Source organism: Oncorhynchus tshawytscha, linkage group LG30, assembly GCF_018296145.1.
Source record: "Oncorhynchus tshawytscha isolate Ot180627B linkage group LG30, Otsh_v2.0, whole genome shotgun sequence".
Lineage (NCBI taxonomy): Eukaryota > Metazoa > Chordata > Actinopteri > Salmoniformes > Salmonidae > Oncorhynchus > Oncorhynchus tshawytscha.
Window position 1 is genome coordinate 5,195,743 of NC_056458.1, and position 15,940 is coordinate 5,211,682.

The 15,940-nt window shown below is 41.7% G+C and overlaps 1 protein-coding gene across 2 annotated transcripts; it reads left to right on the plus strand.

Moving 5' to 3' along the window:
• Window positions 1-1,569: 1,569 nt before the first annotated feature.
• Window positions 1,570-6,951, plus strand: LOC112228952 (equilibrative nucleoside transporter 2). Of its 2 annotated transcripts, none has more exons than XM_024394769.2 (13): window positions 1,570-1,704; window positions 2,902-2,949; window positions 3,666-3,747; window positions 3,940-4,127; window positions 4,254-4,393; window positions 4,560-4,694; window positions 5,202-5,299; window positions 5,406-5,487; window positions 5,722-5,864; window positions 5,957-6,062; window positions 6,155-6,240; window positions 6,370-6,569; window positions 6,752-6,951. In XM_024394769.2, the coding sequence occupies exons 2-13, from the start codon at window positions 2,918-2,920 to the stop codon at window positions 6,861-6,863; spliced, it is 1,404 nt and encodes a 467-aa protein (XP_024250537.2). In that variant the 5' UTR covers window positions 1,570-1,704; window positions 2,902-2,917; the 3' UTR covers window positions 6,864-6,951. The 2 variants fall into 2 exon arrangements, with proteins under 2 accessions (XP_024250537.2, XP_042165668.1); XM_042309734.1 differs by lacking the exon at window positions 1,570-1,704 and adding an exon at window positions 2,177-2,294.
• Window positions 6,952-15,940: the final 8,989 nt, after the last annotated feature.

The window sequence follows — 15,940 nt, forward strand, 5'->3', positions numbered from 1 at the left end:
CTACTGGTTATGATTCATTATTCCTGGTATATACTACTGGTTATGATTCATTATTCCTGGTATATACTACTGGTTATGATTCATTATTCCTGGTATATACTACTGGTTATGATTCATTATTCCTGGTATATACTACTGGTTATGATTGCAGACAGATCCCAGATAATGGGAGGGTGCAATATTACATTTGTCATATTTTGATAAGGTGCATGCATGGGGATGTCCATGTCACCCATATGCCCATGCTGTAGATACACTTAGCGGACTGAAACTTCACTGTTGTAGGCATAATACAGCTAGTGCTATCTAGACTTGCACTGGAAAACAAATCCATTACATTAGCTAGTTAAATATGATGTCAACGCAACTGAGTAATAGAGAATGGAGATGTTTAACTTGAAAATGTGCAGGATACCTCTTTCTTGTTTTACTGACTTCCGTTTTTATACTGTGTTATGCTTTTCTCGTAGCACTCCTCACAGGCCGTTTGGTGTCCGTTTTTTTTGTTGGTGAGATGAAACTGCCAAAACTCTGAAAGGTATTATTGTATGTCAGAAATGTAACACAAGATTTGTTCAAGCCTGAAATGATGGTCAGTAATCGTAACATGTTTGTATGTTCACAGTTTAAATTTCACATTTACGTTTCATGTTTCACAGATGGCTTTTCTTACAATCCTAACCATTTGCATCTGGATTTTCTTACGATCCTAACAATACGTACGTTCAACCTTTTGGCAGGTATCTGGATCCATTTTTGTGCCTCACCCTAATAATTTGGTCCCTTTCCCCCTCATAACTTAGCCTACTGTTCTGACTTGGTGATGGAAATGTAGCCTATAGCCTGTTTTATAGAAATACGATCATCACATTTTGTAAGAGCTTTCATTACCTGCGTGCGTATATGCCTCCTTTATTTATCCTACGGTTCTGACTTGGTGTACAGGGAGAATACTGTAAGAACGGCCCATGTTCTGAATTCTATTGCTGTACATTACAAAAGTGCTGAACAAATAGTTATGTTGACTAGCTCGCTCATTAATTACAGATTGCTTCTTATCCGCTCGGTGTCCCTTTATGCCATAGTTTGTACATCTCAACAGTAGTCAGTAGAAACTTTCGCTGCCAGACAAGGCTCTGCTGACAGCCATGTTTCACGCATTGCTTTTCTGATCCTAACATTTTACTTATGGACTTTCTTACAATCCTAACGATATGTACGTTCAACATTTTGGCAGGTATCTGGCTCCATAGCCCCTGGCTATCAATACTACATTTAACAAACAAGAAAATTGTGCCCTCTGGTTTGCTTAATATAAGGAATTTGAAATGAATTTGAAATGATTTATACTCTTACTTTTTATTTTGTATATTTTAGCAATTACATTTACTTTTGATACTTAAGTATGTTTAAATCCAAATAATTTTAGACTTTTACTCAAGTAGTATTTTACTGAGTTACTTTCACTTCTACTTTAGTAATTTCCTATTAAGGTATCTTTACTTTTACTCAAGTATGACAATTGGGTACAATTTCACCCCTGAACAAACTGCACAGCCAATAGAGGCGCTCTCAAAATTGGCGCTCCATGTACAGGGACAGGGAACACTTCGCGCTAAATTTTGAAAAGCGTTCACTTCATTGAGCGCGTTTTGTCAGCATAGGAAGGACGATACCAGCTACTAAACAATTCGACTCTAACTGGTGAGTTTAATGTTTAACATACGTTGCTTTTATTATTTTGTTGGCATTTCTTTTCATTTGGCTGTGTTTTTTGAATGGTGATATAACCTAAGAACAGCTCAAATAGCCTTGAGGCGCCCAACTATAGGCTACTTTTTTATTCGCTGAGAAAAAAAATTGCGATCCAGAAATTAAGAAGAATTGTGCTTTATTTGTCCAATTTAATAGTGCCGCATCGGGGGCACTTCTTCTCTGACCGACTAGTTTATGTCTTCACTCAGCTACTACTGCCCTGTTGCTTGAGTTTTGAATAAGATGCTGTGTTGTTGAATGTGTTGCATGTTTTAACTGTTGGAACAAATCAAATGAATAGCCCGCAAAAAAACAATGCACACAAGCCAAACATCCATTCAATTGGTTTGTACATAAAAGCGACATGCGAAGCGTGCCAGCCTGTACGTAGAGCTACTGTTGTTACTTTCTTGTTCGTGTATGAGTCATATCCTCAACGTGGTGTTCTACGAGGAACCACCCGTGGTGTTCGACACCAAGGATTTAATTCAATATAATTTGATGTATCAACTACATTTTCTAATTGAAGCATAAGGCAGGTAGGTGGTGAGTGTGTGTCGACAGGTGTGGGCTACCCCAAGATGTTATAGTCCACCGGGAAGGATCTCATTTCTGATTTAGATCTAGAGCGTTATAATTATTAAGGATGTATAGGCCTGAAGTTAATGCCAATAGTATAATACACCGGTATTAGCCGAAGTAATGGAACACGTTTTTCTCCATGTCAGTAATAAAACCGTTCATTTTGAGATGTTGTATAGGTCTAACATCCTGTATAATAATACTAATTTAATCTCAAAGTTTGCCATTGAATACTTCGTTTCAGAAGCCACGTGGAAAGCTTTTCTTTTTTACCACATGGTTCATTCAGAAAGTAGCCTTGTCTAACCCGAGATACCGGAACATGGCAGAAGACAAGGAAATTATGTTGTAGAAATTATGGTGGGAGGGGACTGGATATGGTTAACTCCTTTTAAGTTGTAGACTTTTTAGAACATGATGAAATCACCAAGAGCAAAAATATGATGTTATTTCTTGTCAAAGATGACTGATTAGAATAAAATCAGGGGGATTTGCTGTGGTTATGTTTCAACACAAAAGAGTGACACGTTCTGAAGCTATCCTCTGTCCCATGTTTGTGTACAGACTCAAGAGTATCAGGATGACTACCCAGAAGAATGCCCCTGTGGACCGGTGAGTTTACTCACTTTTCATTGGTTGAATCATCTGAGACAAAAACATGTAGGGAGCAGCTTTCACGTGCTTCTTCATTTAGTTACCATATAACGACACAGGGCGAGATCCAGATGCAGATGGTTCGAGTCTCTGATATTTATTAAAATACAAGGGTCAAGCAATCGGCAGGTCGAGGACAGGCATGCAGAAAAGGTCAAAACAGGCAGAAAAGTTCGGAACCGGGAGGGCTAGAAAACAGACTAGGGCTGGTGGACTTGATAAGACAAGAGGAACTGGCAACAGACGAACAGAGAACACAGGTATAAATGCACTGGGGATAATGGGGAAGATGGGCGACACCAGGAGGGGGGTGGAGATATGCACGAAGATGGGTGAAACAGATCAGGGTGTGACATACCATATCGTTCATCTGAGCACTGGTCTATGGGAATCAGATAAGAAATTACATGATATATCAGTAATTACTCAGTAAAAAACTAGAAATTACTTGTTTCTTTGGGATACATTAAGCATCACTAGGCACCATTTAGTACCAGGTAATTACCAATTATGTAAGTAAACCATAAAATACCCATTCTTACTACATTACATTCCTATGAAATACAAAGTAAATACCAGTGGAAACAGTAACCTACCTTAAAACGCAGTGCTACCAGCGGATGTAGGAGTGGTTGCTACGTGAGATGTGAGTGATGTCTTCCCTCCCCTAACAGAGGCTGTGCTGTGGCCGTAATCATCTTTATCCTGGGACTTGGGACACTGCTGCCATGGAACTTCTTCATCACCGCCACTGAGGTACCACACAGCTCCTCTACCTCAACACAACCAGACACTCACACACACATTTAGGTACCACAAACAATAAACATTTTCACTGAACATTTACACTTTCAGGCAAACATACTGTCTAATATTAGTTTGCCGTATGATATGAGTAGGGGGCTTCAGCTAATGTCACCTCTGTTCTCCCATTCTTTTCTGCTGAAGTATTTCGACGACCGCCTCAAAGGGACCCCGTCAAGTTACGGAACGACCCCAGTTGCTAATGGAACGACCCCAGTTACTAATGGAACGACCCCAGTGACTAAAGACTACGAGTTTGCCAGTTTTATGACCCTTCTAGCCCAGCTTCCCCTGCTCCTCTTCACCCTGGCCAACTCTTTCCTGTATCAGCGGTGAGCAACATACCACATGGTTCTAATGTGTCTTACTTTTGATTCCACACCTGTCTCCTTTTGAATGGAAGGTCTAGTTTAGTGTCGTGGTCGAACCCAACCTTCTTTTTCCTGTGTGGCGTTTAGTATCAGAGAGAAGGTCCGGATTGCTGTCAGTCTGGTCTCCATCCTCTGCCTCTTCCTCCTCACGGCCATTATGGTCAAGGTGCCCATGCAGCCCGACAGCTTCTTCTCTATTACCATGGCAACTATCTGGTTCATCAACTGTGAGTTGGTTCCCGCCTGCACTCATGTGTCTCTGGATCACGTATTATATCGTTCAGAATCAGAAGTAGTAGTATCATTGTTTTGACTATTTGTCTGATGAAAATGTGTTCCAATCAGATTTTATGTGGAAATACTCACACATCCCCTCTTCCTTCCGTTCTCTAGCTTTTGGAGCTGTGCTTCAGGGCAGTCTGTTTGGGCTGGTAGGAATGCTCCCCCCGAAGTACAGCACGTTGTTCATGAGTGGTCAGGGACTGGCAGGGATCTTCGCAGCCCTGGCCAGTCTGCTCTCTATCCTCAGTGAGTACTACACTTCCCTACGCACGCCATATCACCTCACGACACACACTAACAACGAACACAATGACACACCCAAGCACACTAAATCAACATGACCTCCTCCTCCTTAATATAGTAACAGGCTCACTAAATCAGGTCCTTGGCTAATGGCATTTGCTCACAATGTTATGCAAAATGCCGTACCTCTGTTTGCAAGTAAGGCACTGGGTTTTCAAACAGTAAGCTTATAGGGGCATGGGCACAGTTGTTTGAGGCTGACCGTGAACAGGCTTAAGACACACCCTACAGAACACAATCTGGCATTAGCATAACTGGAAGAGCAGGCTCCAACTGTGGTAAACATGTGTGTTATGCTTCAGCTTCACTCAACTGAATAACTGGTCACCACATCCTGTTTGGTGGGGAAAACATCTCAGCTCCGCCTGCCAGGATAGATTTGACTCTGTTTTTACGTGAACGTGTCTTTTAATTCTATTTAGTACTGAGTTTCTCTTTCTCTCCGTGTAGGTAAAACAGACAAGGCCAGTGCCGCTCTTGGATACTTCATCACCCCCTGTGTGGCGACTCTGCTCACTTTGCTCAGCTACTTACTACTGCCACACCTGGTGAGTGGCTACACCGACCATGACAAGAGAGAAAGAGTCAGTTCTACTACTGTTGCATTGGACATTACAGAGGAATGTACTCATAAGATTTTGTGTTGGGCTCTAGGAGTTTGCCCGGTTCTACTTTGAGAAAAGTCAAAGTCACCATGGCCAACTGGCGACCCCAAACGAGCCTCTCGAAAGTGCAGGTAGGTCTATGGAACATTATATTCCATCCTTAACTAATAACAAATACATTATACCATATAGAAGAGCTATTATTACTAATAGTTCATTAATTTATGTGCAGTGACTTTCCTTAATATGTTTGTTTGTTTTCAGATATGTCTTCAAAACGATATAATTCTTGAACCGGTTGTCACTGTCTTTATCATGGTCAAATCAGTGCAGTTGCCTGACGATTTGTTCGATTCTTTTCAAAGACAAAGAAAAAGAAGCTTTGGCCAATGGTGACCTGAATGGCTACAACAATGAACCCATAATAACAAATGGTGATTTTGAGGCCAGTGGGACGAAACAGACTGACAGTCACACCAGGTCATCTGTCCTGGCAGTCTTCAAAAAGGTGCCGTATTCCGGATCCCACTGTCATTCCAATCTCCATTCAAATCAACATTTTCTCAAACATTTCTCTCACACTTTGTTACTGTTGTACAGGTTTGGGTGATGGCCCTCTGTGTGACATGTGTGCTGGCTGTCACACTGTCGGTTTTCCCCGCTGTCACAGTAAAAGTGAAGAGTGTGTATGGAAACAAGGAGTGGGGTGAGCAAACAGTTGGGAGAACAACACATAATTGCCTAGTACTATAATGTCCAGTTGGGGTTGGACATCTGCCTTACATCTGTATGTTTCAGACCGATACTTTCTCTGCGTCTGCTGCTTCATCGTCTTTAACGTCATGGACCTGATTGGCCGCAGTGTCACCTCTATGGTTCAGTGGGTGAGTCTGACATTTCTGCCCTCTGCCTGTCTGTCTTTACTACCAATAACTGCATTCAATTGCTGCTCCAATGCCTCAGAGTATGTTTCTCTGCCTAATAGGGTCTCTCTGTCTTTATCTGTCCCACAGCCCTCAAAGAGAAGCCGTCTGTTCCCTGTGCTCGTGGTGTCCCGCGTGGTCTTCATCCCTCTCATCATGCTGTGTAAGACTGACAACCGTCAGTACCTGCCAGTCCTGTTCTCCCACGACATTGCCTTCGTTGCCATCATGACATTATTCGCCGTGTCCAATGGATACTTAATCTGTCTCTGCATGTCCTACGCACCTCAGTGAGTCACACAGTTGATATCTTCCCGGAATCTATTCGACACTTTTGTCAGGTTGTTCCATTAACCGTTTTTTTGTTTTGTTTAATGCAACATGTTATTACACTGCAGTAACAATCGGTGCAGTTTGCAACGTGTTCCCCAGTATCTGGAGCTGTCCACCTGATCCCTGTTCTCTTTCCCAGGCTGGTGAGGTCTAAAGACTGTGAGACAGCAGGTGCCTTGATGACCTTCTTCCTGGCTCTGGGTCTGTCTCTAGGGGCAGCCCTCTCCTTCCTGCTGAGGAACCTGCTTTAGGGAACACTACCTTCTACATACAGTGGGGCAAAAAAGTATTTAGTCAGCCACCAATTGTGCAAGTTCTCCCACTTAAAAAGATGAGAGAGGTCTGTAATTTTAATCATAGGTACACTTCAACTATGACAGACAAAATTAGAAAAAAAAATCCAGAAAATCACATTGTCTGATTTTTTATGAATTTATTTGCAAATTATGGTGGAAAATAAGTATTTGGTCACCTACAAACCAGCAAGATTTCTGGCTCTCACAGACCTGTAACTTCTTCTTTAAGAGGCTCTGTCCTCCACTCGTTACCTGTATTAATGGCACCTGTTTGAACTTGTTATCAGTATAAAAGACACCTGTCCACAACCTCAAACAGTCACACTCCAAACTCCACTATGGCCAAGACCAAAGAGCTGTCAAAGGACACCAGAAACAAAATTGTAGACCTGCACAGGCTCGGAAGACTGAATCTGCAATAGGTAAGCAGCTTGGTTTGAAGAAATCAACTGTGGGAGCAATTATTAGGAAATGGAAGACATACAAGACCACTGATAATCTCCCTCGATCTGGGGCTCCACGCAAGATCTCACCCCGTGGGGTCAAAAGGATCACAAGAACGGTGAGCAAAATTCCAGAACCACACGGGGGGACCTAGTGAATGACCTGCAGAGAGCTGGGACCAAAGTAACAAAGCCTACCATCAGTAACACTACGCCGCCAGGGACTCAAATCCTGCAGTGCCAGGCGTGTCCCCCTGCTTAAGCCAGTACATGTCCAGGCCCGTCTGAAGTTTGCTAGAGAGCATTTCGATGATCCAGAAGAAGATTGGGAGAATGTCATATGGTCAGATGAAACCAAAATATAACTTTTTGGTAAAAACTCAACTTGTCGTGTTTGGAGGACAAAGAATGCTGAGTTGCATCCAAAGAACACCATACCTACTGTGAAGCATGGGAGTGGAAACATCATGCTTTGGGGCTGTTTTTCTGCAAAGGGACCAGGACGACTGATCCGTGTAAAGGAAAGAATGAATGGGGCCATGTATCGTGAGATTTTGAGTGAAAACCTCCTTCCATCAGCAAGGGCATTGAAGATGAAACATGGCTGGGTCTTTCAGCATGACAATGATCTCAAACACACCGCCCGGGCAACGAAGTAGTGGCTTCGTAAGAAGCATTTCAAGGTCCTGGAGTGGCCTAGCCAGTCTCCAGATCTCAACCCCATAGAAAATCTTTGGAGGGAGTTGAAAGTCTGTGTTGCCCAGCAACAGCCCCAAAACATCACTGCTCTAGAGGAGATCTGCATGGAGGAATGGGCCAAAATACCAGCAACAGTGTGTGAAAACCTCGAGAAGACTTACAGAAAACGTTTGACCTCTGTCATTGCCAACAAAGGGTATATAACAAAGTATGGAGATAACAAAAGTTTATTGACCAAATACTTATTTTCCACCATAATTTGCAAATAAATTCATTAAAAATCCGACAATGTGATTTTCTGGATTTTTTTTTCTCATTTTGTCTGTCATAGTTGAAGTGTACTTATGATGAAAATTACAGGCCTCTCTCATCTTTTTAAGTGGGAGAACTTGCACAATTGGTGGCTGACTAAATACTTTTTTGCCCCACTGTACCGCTCTAACCAAAGTAAGTCTGGTGACACTCTAATACAAAGAGACTGCTATCCTGAACCTAAAAGGGTTATTCATCTGTCCCCATAGGAGAACCCTTTGAAGAAGCCTTTTTGATTCCAGGCAAAACCCTTCTGGGTTCCATGTAGAACCCTCGGTGAAAAGAAAAGGGTTCTACCTGGAGCCGAAAAGGGTTCTCCTATGGGGACAGCCAAATAACCCTTTTGGAACTATTTTTTTCTAAGAGTGTATTTATGTGTTACTCGCTGAATAGAAATGGGTTATACACATATTCATTAATGCCAAAGCAAACGTACAGTACCAGTCAAAAGTTTGGACAAACCTATTCATTCCAAGGTTTTTCTTTATTTTGACTATTTTCTACATTGTAGAATAATAGTGACGACATCAAAACTATGAAATAACACATATGGAATGATGTAGTAACCAAAACATTTATTTTATATTTGAGATTCCTCAAAGTAGCCACCCTTTGCCATGATGACAGCTATGGACACTCTTAGCATTCTCTCAACCGGCTTCATGAGGTAGTCACCTGGAATGCATTTCAATTAACAGGTGTGCCATGTTAAAAGTTAATTTGTGTAATTTATTTCCTTAATTGCGTTTGAGCCAATCAGTTGTGTTGTGACAAGGTAGGGGTGGTATACAGAAGATAGCCCTATTTGGTAAAAGATCAAATCCATATTATGGCAAGAACAGCTCGAATAAGCAAAGAGAAATGACAGCCCATCATTACTTTAAGACATGAAGGTCAGTCAATCCGGAAAATGTAATGAACTTTGAGTTTCTTCAACTGCAGTCGTTGTTTTATACTCTTGTGAATTCAATGGTTTTTACTAGATTACTTGTAGTTTTTCATGTTGTCTGTCATTTTTTTTGTAATGACTTGGTGCTGCCTATCTTGGCCAGGGCGCTCTTGAAAAAGAGATTTTAATCTCAATGAGCCCTTCCTGGTTAAATAAAGGTTAAATAAATAAAAAATACCATCAAAAGCCATGATGACACTGGCTCTCACGAGGACCGCCACAGGAAAGGAAGACCCAGAGTTACCTCTGCTGCAGAGGAAAAGGTCATTAGAGTTAACTGCACCTCAGATTGCAGCCTAAATAAATGCTTCACAGAGTTTAAGTAACAGACACATCTCAACATCAACTGTTCAGAGGAGACTGCGTGAAGAAACCACTACTAAAGGACACCAATAATAAGAAGAGACTTGCTTGGGCCAAGAAACACAAGCAATGGACCTTAGACCGGTGGAAATCTGTCCTTTGATGAGTCCAAATTTGAGATTCTTGGTTCCAACCTCTGTGTCTTTGTAAGATGCAGAGTAGGTGAACAGATGATCTCTGCATGTGTGATTCCCACCGTGAAGCATGGAGGAGGAAGTGTGATGTTGTTGGGGTGCTTTGCTGGTGACACTGTCTGTGATTTATTTAGAATTCAAGGCACACTTAACCAGCATGGCTACCACAGCATTCTGTAGCAATACGCCATCCCCTCTGGTTTGCGCTTAGTGGGACTATCAGTTGTTTTTCAGCAGGACAATGACCCAAAACACACCTCCAAGCTGTGTTGGGGCTATTTGACCAAGGAGAGTGATGGAGTGCTGTTGAAGGATTTTTTATCAATAATGACCAAATAATGTATACATTTGGCGTAGAGTTATAACTCACAGAGTTATCTGTTGTCTGTTGAAGAATATGTTGGTACATAGGCCAAGAGGTAGGGTCAACAGACAACTCGTGATCACAGTGAGACTAACAACAGGAAAGATGTCTTGTCCCCAACCAGGGAGGGGAGAAACCGTTGGGCGTGCAGTAGATTGTGTAACATATGGTGGCAGAAGATAAGCAATGTGTATGTGTTGGAATTGAATTGAAAAGCAGCTTTGTCATGATCCAGGAGGAGGAGGGACATTTTTGTAAGACATGACGCTATGTGTGATATATAAACTAATGTACATGTGATTATGTTCAGAGCTCTCGGGAATAAACGCTATTGATTAATTTTGAGACTGATCTTTGCCTGTTTCATGCAAATAAGAACCTTACAAATTCTTAGAAACGGACAAAGTGTTTTGCTTTGTTACAGTTAAATTGGTTGATGAACATAGGAATTAAAGTGCTGCATCAGACCTGGCCTCCACAATCACCCGACCTCAACCCAGTTGAGATGCTTTGGGATGAGTTGGAACCACAGAGTGAAGGAAAAGCACCCAACAAGTGCTCAGCATATGTTTGAACTCCTTCAAGACTGTTGAAAAAGCATTCCTCATGAAGCTGGTTAAGAGAATGCCAAGAGTGTGCAACGTTGTCATCAATGCAAAGGGTGGCTACTTTGGAGAATGTAAAATATTAAATATATTTTTGATTTGTTTAACACTTTTTTGGTTATTACATGATTCCATATGTGTTATTTCATAGTTGTGATGTCTTCACTATTATTCTACAATGTAGAAAATAGTACAAAAATAAAGAAAAACCCTTGGGTAGGTGTGTCCAAACTTTTGACTGGTACTGTATATGTATATTTAAAACGAAGAAAAATTATTGCACACTGACCTACATTGCCCTAAAACATGTGGAAGTCAATCTAACTATGCAATGTGGGATACTGTCAGTGGTGTCCCAGTCACTGGTGTAACATTTTTTGATAGATACCTTGTTCTATTTTGGAGTTATTTAAGATTTTAAGTATTTTACCATTGTATTTCTTTTTATTACAGTTTTTATATTGTTTTTATACTGTATTGTGATTTTTTTACAATTTCTTTTACTATCTTATTGCATTTTATTTTATTTGACTGCATTTATAAACAATAATTCAGCTTTCATGGAGACAAATTAAAAACTTTTCCAGAAAGACAAAGAAGCTTCTACCTCTATCTCTCTACCATGTCTGTTAGCTAATGCAAGCAGCTGGGGGTACAATTATAGTAGCTATTATCAAACCCCATTAGCTCTTGTCCTAGAAGCCATTACATTATTGTCCTTACAGAGGAGGAGAGGACAGTGAATTTATTTAAAAAATATATATATTTCACCTTTATTTAACCAGGTAAGCTAGTTGAAAACAAGTTCTCATTTACAACTGCGACCTGGCCAAGATAAAGCAAAGCAGTGCAACACAAACAACAACACAGAGTTACACATGGAATAAACAAGCATACAGTCAATAACACAATAGAAAAAAAAGAAAGTATATACAGTGTGTGCAAATGGCGTGAGGAGGTAAGGCAATAAATAGGCCATAGTAGCGAAGTAATTACAATTTAGCAGATTAACACTGGAGTGATAGATGAGCAGATGATGATGTGCAAGTAGTGATACTGGTGTGCAAATGAGCAGAAAAGTAAATAGAAACAATATGGGGATGAGGTAGGTAGATTGGGTGGGCAACAGATGGAGGTGTTGGCTTTGTGGGATGATCAGTTTTTGCAAGATATGGCACCTGCTGGGCTTTGGGGATGATCAGTAAGATATACCTGCTGGAGTGTGTGCTATGGGTGGGTGTTATTATGACCAGTGAGCTGAGATAAGGCGGAGCTTTACCTAGCATAGACTTATAGATGACCTGGAGCCAGTGGGTCTGGCGACGAATATGTAGCGAGGGCCAGCCGACTAGAGCATACAGGTCGCAGTAGTGGGTGGTATAAGGGGCTTTGGTAACAAAAAGGATGGCACTGTGATAGACTGCATCCAGTTTGCTGAGTAGAGTATTGGAAGCTATTTTGTAGATGACATTGCCGAAGTCAAGGATCGGTAGGATAGTCAGTTTTACTAGGGTAAGTTTGGCAGCATGAGTGAAGGAGGCTTTGTTGTGAAATGTGTGGAGGTGCTTCAATGAGCCCAAGAATACGTCACTCAGGAAGGAAAATGGCGGACGGAAGACAGGGTGGTGCGGCAGGTGCCGCTTCTCATTCGAATGCTGTAATTTTATCTAAACCATCAGGTGTACGCCGATCCCAGCTAAGTAACTCATGCAAAGAGTTAAAGCGCAATTATGTGTTTTATCTCCAGTACTCTGCCATGATTGTCAGTTATGTAGCTGCTCTACTGATAATCTCAGTGCGTCCTTGCTGGGGTTCACCGTTCCACGGCAGCGGACAGTACACAGCATACCATAATGTTCTGAATAATGGCCAAGTCTACCTCGCTCCTTATTCTACTGAACCGCTTAGGCGTAACAAACACAAGTCCAACATTTATCGGAAACTGTTAAACTACCTGTTCACTACCCTCCTGCTCTCCGGGGATGTACAACTAGGATTGCCTGGGCCCAATATCACCGAGCCAGTGATACGCACCGGAGTGGAGAGCGGTGGATGGCCTCGTCCACTGGTCGTCGCCGCTGTGGAGGTGGGTGAGTGCTATGGTCCTATGGTTTCTCTCGACTCACCCGGCTCCAGGATAGATTTTGACTCTTCAAACATACCAGAGTCGCTATATGCGATCCCTGACTCTGCTTCTGGTACACAAGCTATTTTAATTAGTTCCCCGCATCCAGTGCAGGCGGGAGGGATTGTTAATTGCGCTACCGAACTGCCCCTAATCAAAACGAAACAAAACGGCCTAAACCCAGCCGTCAGAAAACACAGAAAATTTAACTTTTTTCAATGTGTCAATCACTCTCGAGTCATCTGGGACCCACGAGCTAAGCCCAAGGGACTACTAGGGGGGCACTTGAACATTCGTAGTGTCATTCCAAAAAGTGATCAAATTCAACATCTACTCACAGACTCCAACCTTGACTTTCTCTGCCTCTCAGAGACATGGCTCCATAAACACTCTCCATATGCTGCCTTGATTGTGCCTGGCTACAATGTTTTCAGGAGAGACAGGATTGAAGGAAGAGGAGGGGGTGTGATGATTTACATTAAAGAACATATCCGATGTAAACAAATTGAGTGGTCATGTGATAATGAACTAGAATGTATCGGCCTGAACGTTACACTGTCTCCCCAAATGTCTTTTACCCTCATTGGAATGTATAGGCCACCTTCCACCAAAAGTGTGTTTTTTGATCAGTTTAATACCATGCTTAGGGAATGTGATTTTGGGAAAGAGGTCATCTTAATGGGAGATTAACATTAATTATGAAGACAAGTGTTGTAGGAAAACCCTCAAACGGATCACTAATACCTTTGACCTTACACAGCTAGTTAAAGGGCCAACCAGGGTGACTTGTTGCTCTAAAACACAGATTGATTTGGTGTTCAGTAATAAACCAGAGAGAGTGACTAAATCATTCAATATGGTTACTGGGCTGTCTGATCATAATCTGACACTTATAGCCAGAAAGCTGTCTAAGAGCAGGTTTAACCTCTCTACTGTTAGAAAGCCGGATCAACTCAGAATACCTAAGAGTGAATTAAACTATTTTGAAAAAGCAATTAAGGGAATAAACTGGAATGATCTCTTGTCCTATACAGACGTGGAAGCTGATAGTCAGGTTTTTCTATCCACAATCCAGACTACAATAAATGGCTTCCTAAAGAAAATCAAATCCAAACCTGGCCAAAAGAGCACTCTTCCTTGGCTAAATGGAGAAATCTGGAAATTGATGAAAGAACGAGATTATGCTCTAAAAATAGCCTTAAAATCTAAATTAGAGCATGACAGACGTAGGTTTACCATGTTGAGAAATAAGGTGATGAAAGAAATCAGACAGGCCAAGGCAAACTTTTTTATTAACATAATTGGTGAAGCAAAGGGAAATTCTAAATTGACATGGGAGAATCTAAAAAAGTTAACAGGGAAAGACCATAGTAACACTGCAAAAAGACTAGAAATCATGGTGAATAACAATCTAACACAGGATGCAGTCGAAATAGCAATAGCCTTCAATTCCTACTTTATTGACTCTGTCAGGGTACTGACACAGAACCCCTCCACTGGTTTCTTGGGCTCAGTGCTAGTGAATGACACTCAACCTGTCTTCATCATAAGGGAGGTTTCTGAGTCAAAGGTGAACAAGGTGATTAGCTCACTAAAGAACTCTAAAGCCAAAGATGTGTTTGGGATGGACTACCTTTCTTAAAAACTACAAAGAGTCACTCATTTGCCCCATTACTAAGGTCACCAACACATCTATTGGTCTCGGTGTGTTTCCAAGGGTATGGAAGTTGGCCATAATAACGGCCATCTTTAAATCAGGCGACCCTGCTAACGTGAGTAACTACAGGCCCATTAGTATACTACCTGTGGTGTCAAAGGTTGTTGAAAAGTGTGTAGCAGAACAACTGATTGCCCACCTCAACAACAGCCCCTTCACATTACACTCCATGCAGTTTGGCTTCAGAGCGCAACACTCCACAGAAACGGCCAAATGCTTTCTTCTGGAAAATGTGAAGTCCAAGATGGACAAAGGGGGTGCTGTTGGGGCTGTGTTTCTGGACCTAAGGAAGGCTTTTGATACTGTTAACCATGAGATTCTCATCACAAAATTGTCCAAGTTCAACTTTTCCCCTGATGCCTTGAGATGGATGATATCATACCTTGAAGGCAGAACTCAGTGTGTCAGAGTGAGCAATGAGCTGTCGCCCACTCGTAGCTATGATGTGGGCGTGCCCCAAGGGTCAATAATGGGGCCCCTCCTGTTCAGCCTGTACATTAATGATCTGCCTTCTGTCTGTACTGGGTCTGAAGTTCAAATGTATGCAGATGATACAGTGATATGTGCATGCAAAGAGCAAACAACAAGCTGCACAAGAACTCACTACTGTAATGGTCCAGGTTACAAAGTGGCTCAGTGACTCGTGTCTGCATCTCAATGTGAAAAAAACTGTTTGCATGTTCTTCACAAAGAGGGCAACAGATGCTACTGAGCCAGATGTCTATGTGTCAGGGGAGAAGCTCCAGGTGGTATCCGATTTTAAGTACCTTGGCATCATACTTGATTCCAACCTCTCTTTTAAAAAGCATGTGAAAAGGTAATTCAAATAACCAAATTCAACCTAGCTAATTTCCGATTTATACGAAATTGTTTGACTACAGAGGTAGCAAAACTGTACTTCAAATCTATGATACTCCCCACTTAACATACTGCTTGACTAGTTGGGCCCAAGCTTGCTGTACAACATTAAAACCTATTCAGTCTGTCTACAAACAGGCTCTCAAAGTGCTTGATAGGAAGCCCAATAGCCATCATCATTGTCACATCCTTAGAAAGCATGAGCTCTTGAGTTGGGAAAATCTTGTGCAATACACCGACGCATGTCTTGTATTCAAGATCCTTAATGGCCTGGCTCCCCCTCCACTCAATATTTTTGTTAAACAGAAAACCCAAACATATGGCAGCAGATCCACAAGGTCTGCCATGAGAGGTGACTGTATAGTTCCCTTAAGGAAAAGCACCTTTAGTAAATCTGCATTCTCTGTGAGAGCTTCCCATGTCTGGAATACACTGCCATCAGACACACATAACTGCACCACAT

Excerpts from the sequence above, each read along its gene's own strand:
- LOC112228952 (XM_024394769.2), top strand. The coding sequence starts at position 2,918 with ATGACTACCCAGAAGAATGCCCCTGTGGACCG. Across the intron at positions 2,950-3,665 it reads AAGAATGCCCCTGTGGACCG|AGGCTGTGCTGTGGCCGTAA; the intron begins GTGAGTTTACTC and ends CTCCCCTAACAG. Across the intron at positions 5,865-5,956 it reads TCCTGGCAGTCTTCAAAAAG|GTTTGGGTGATGGCCCTCTG; the intron begins GTGCCGTATTCC and ends ACTGTTGTACAG.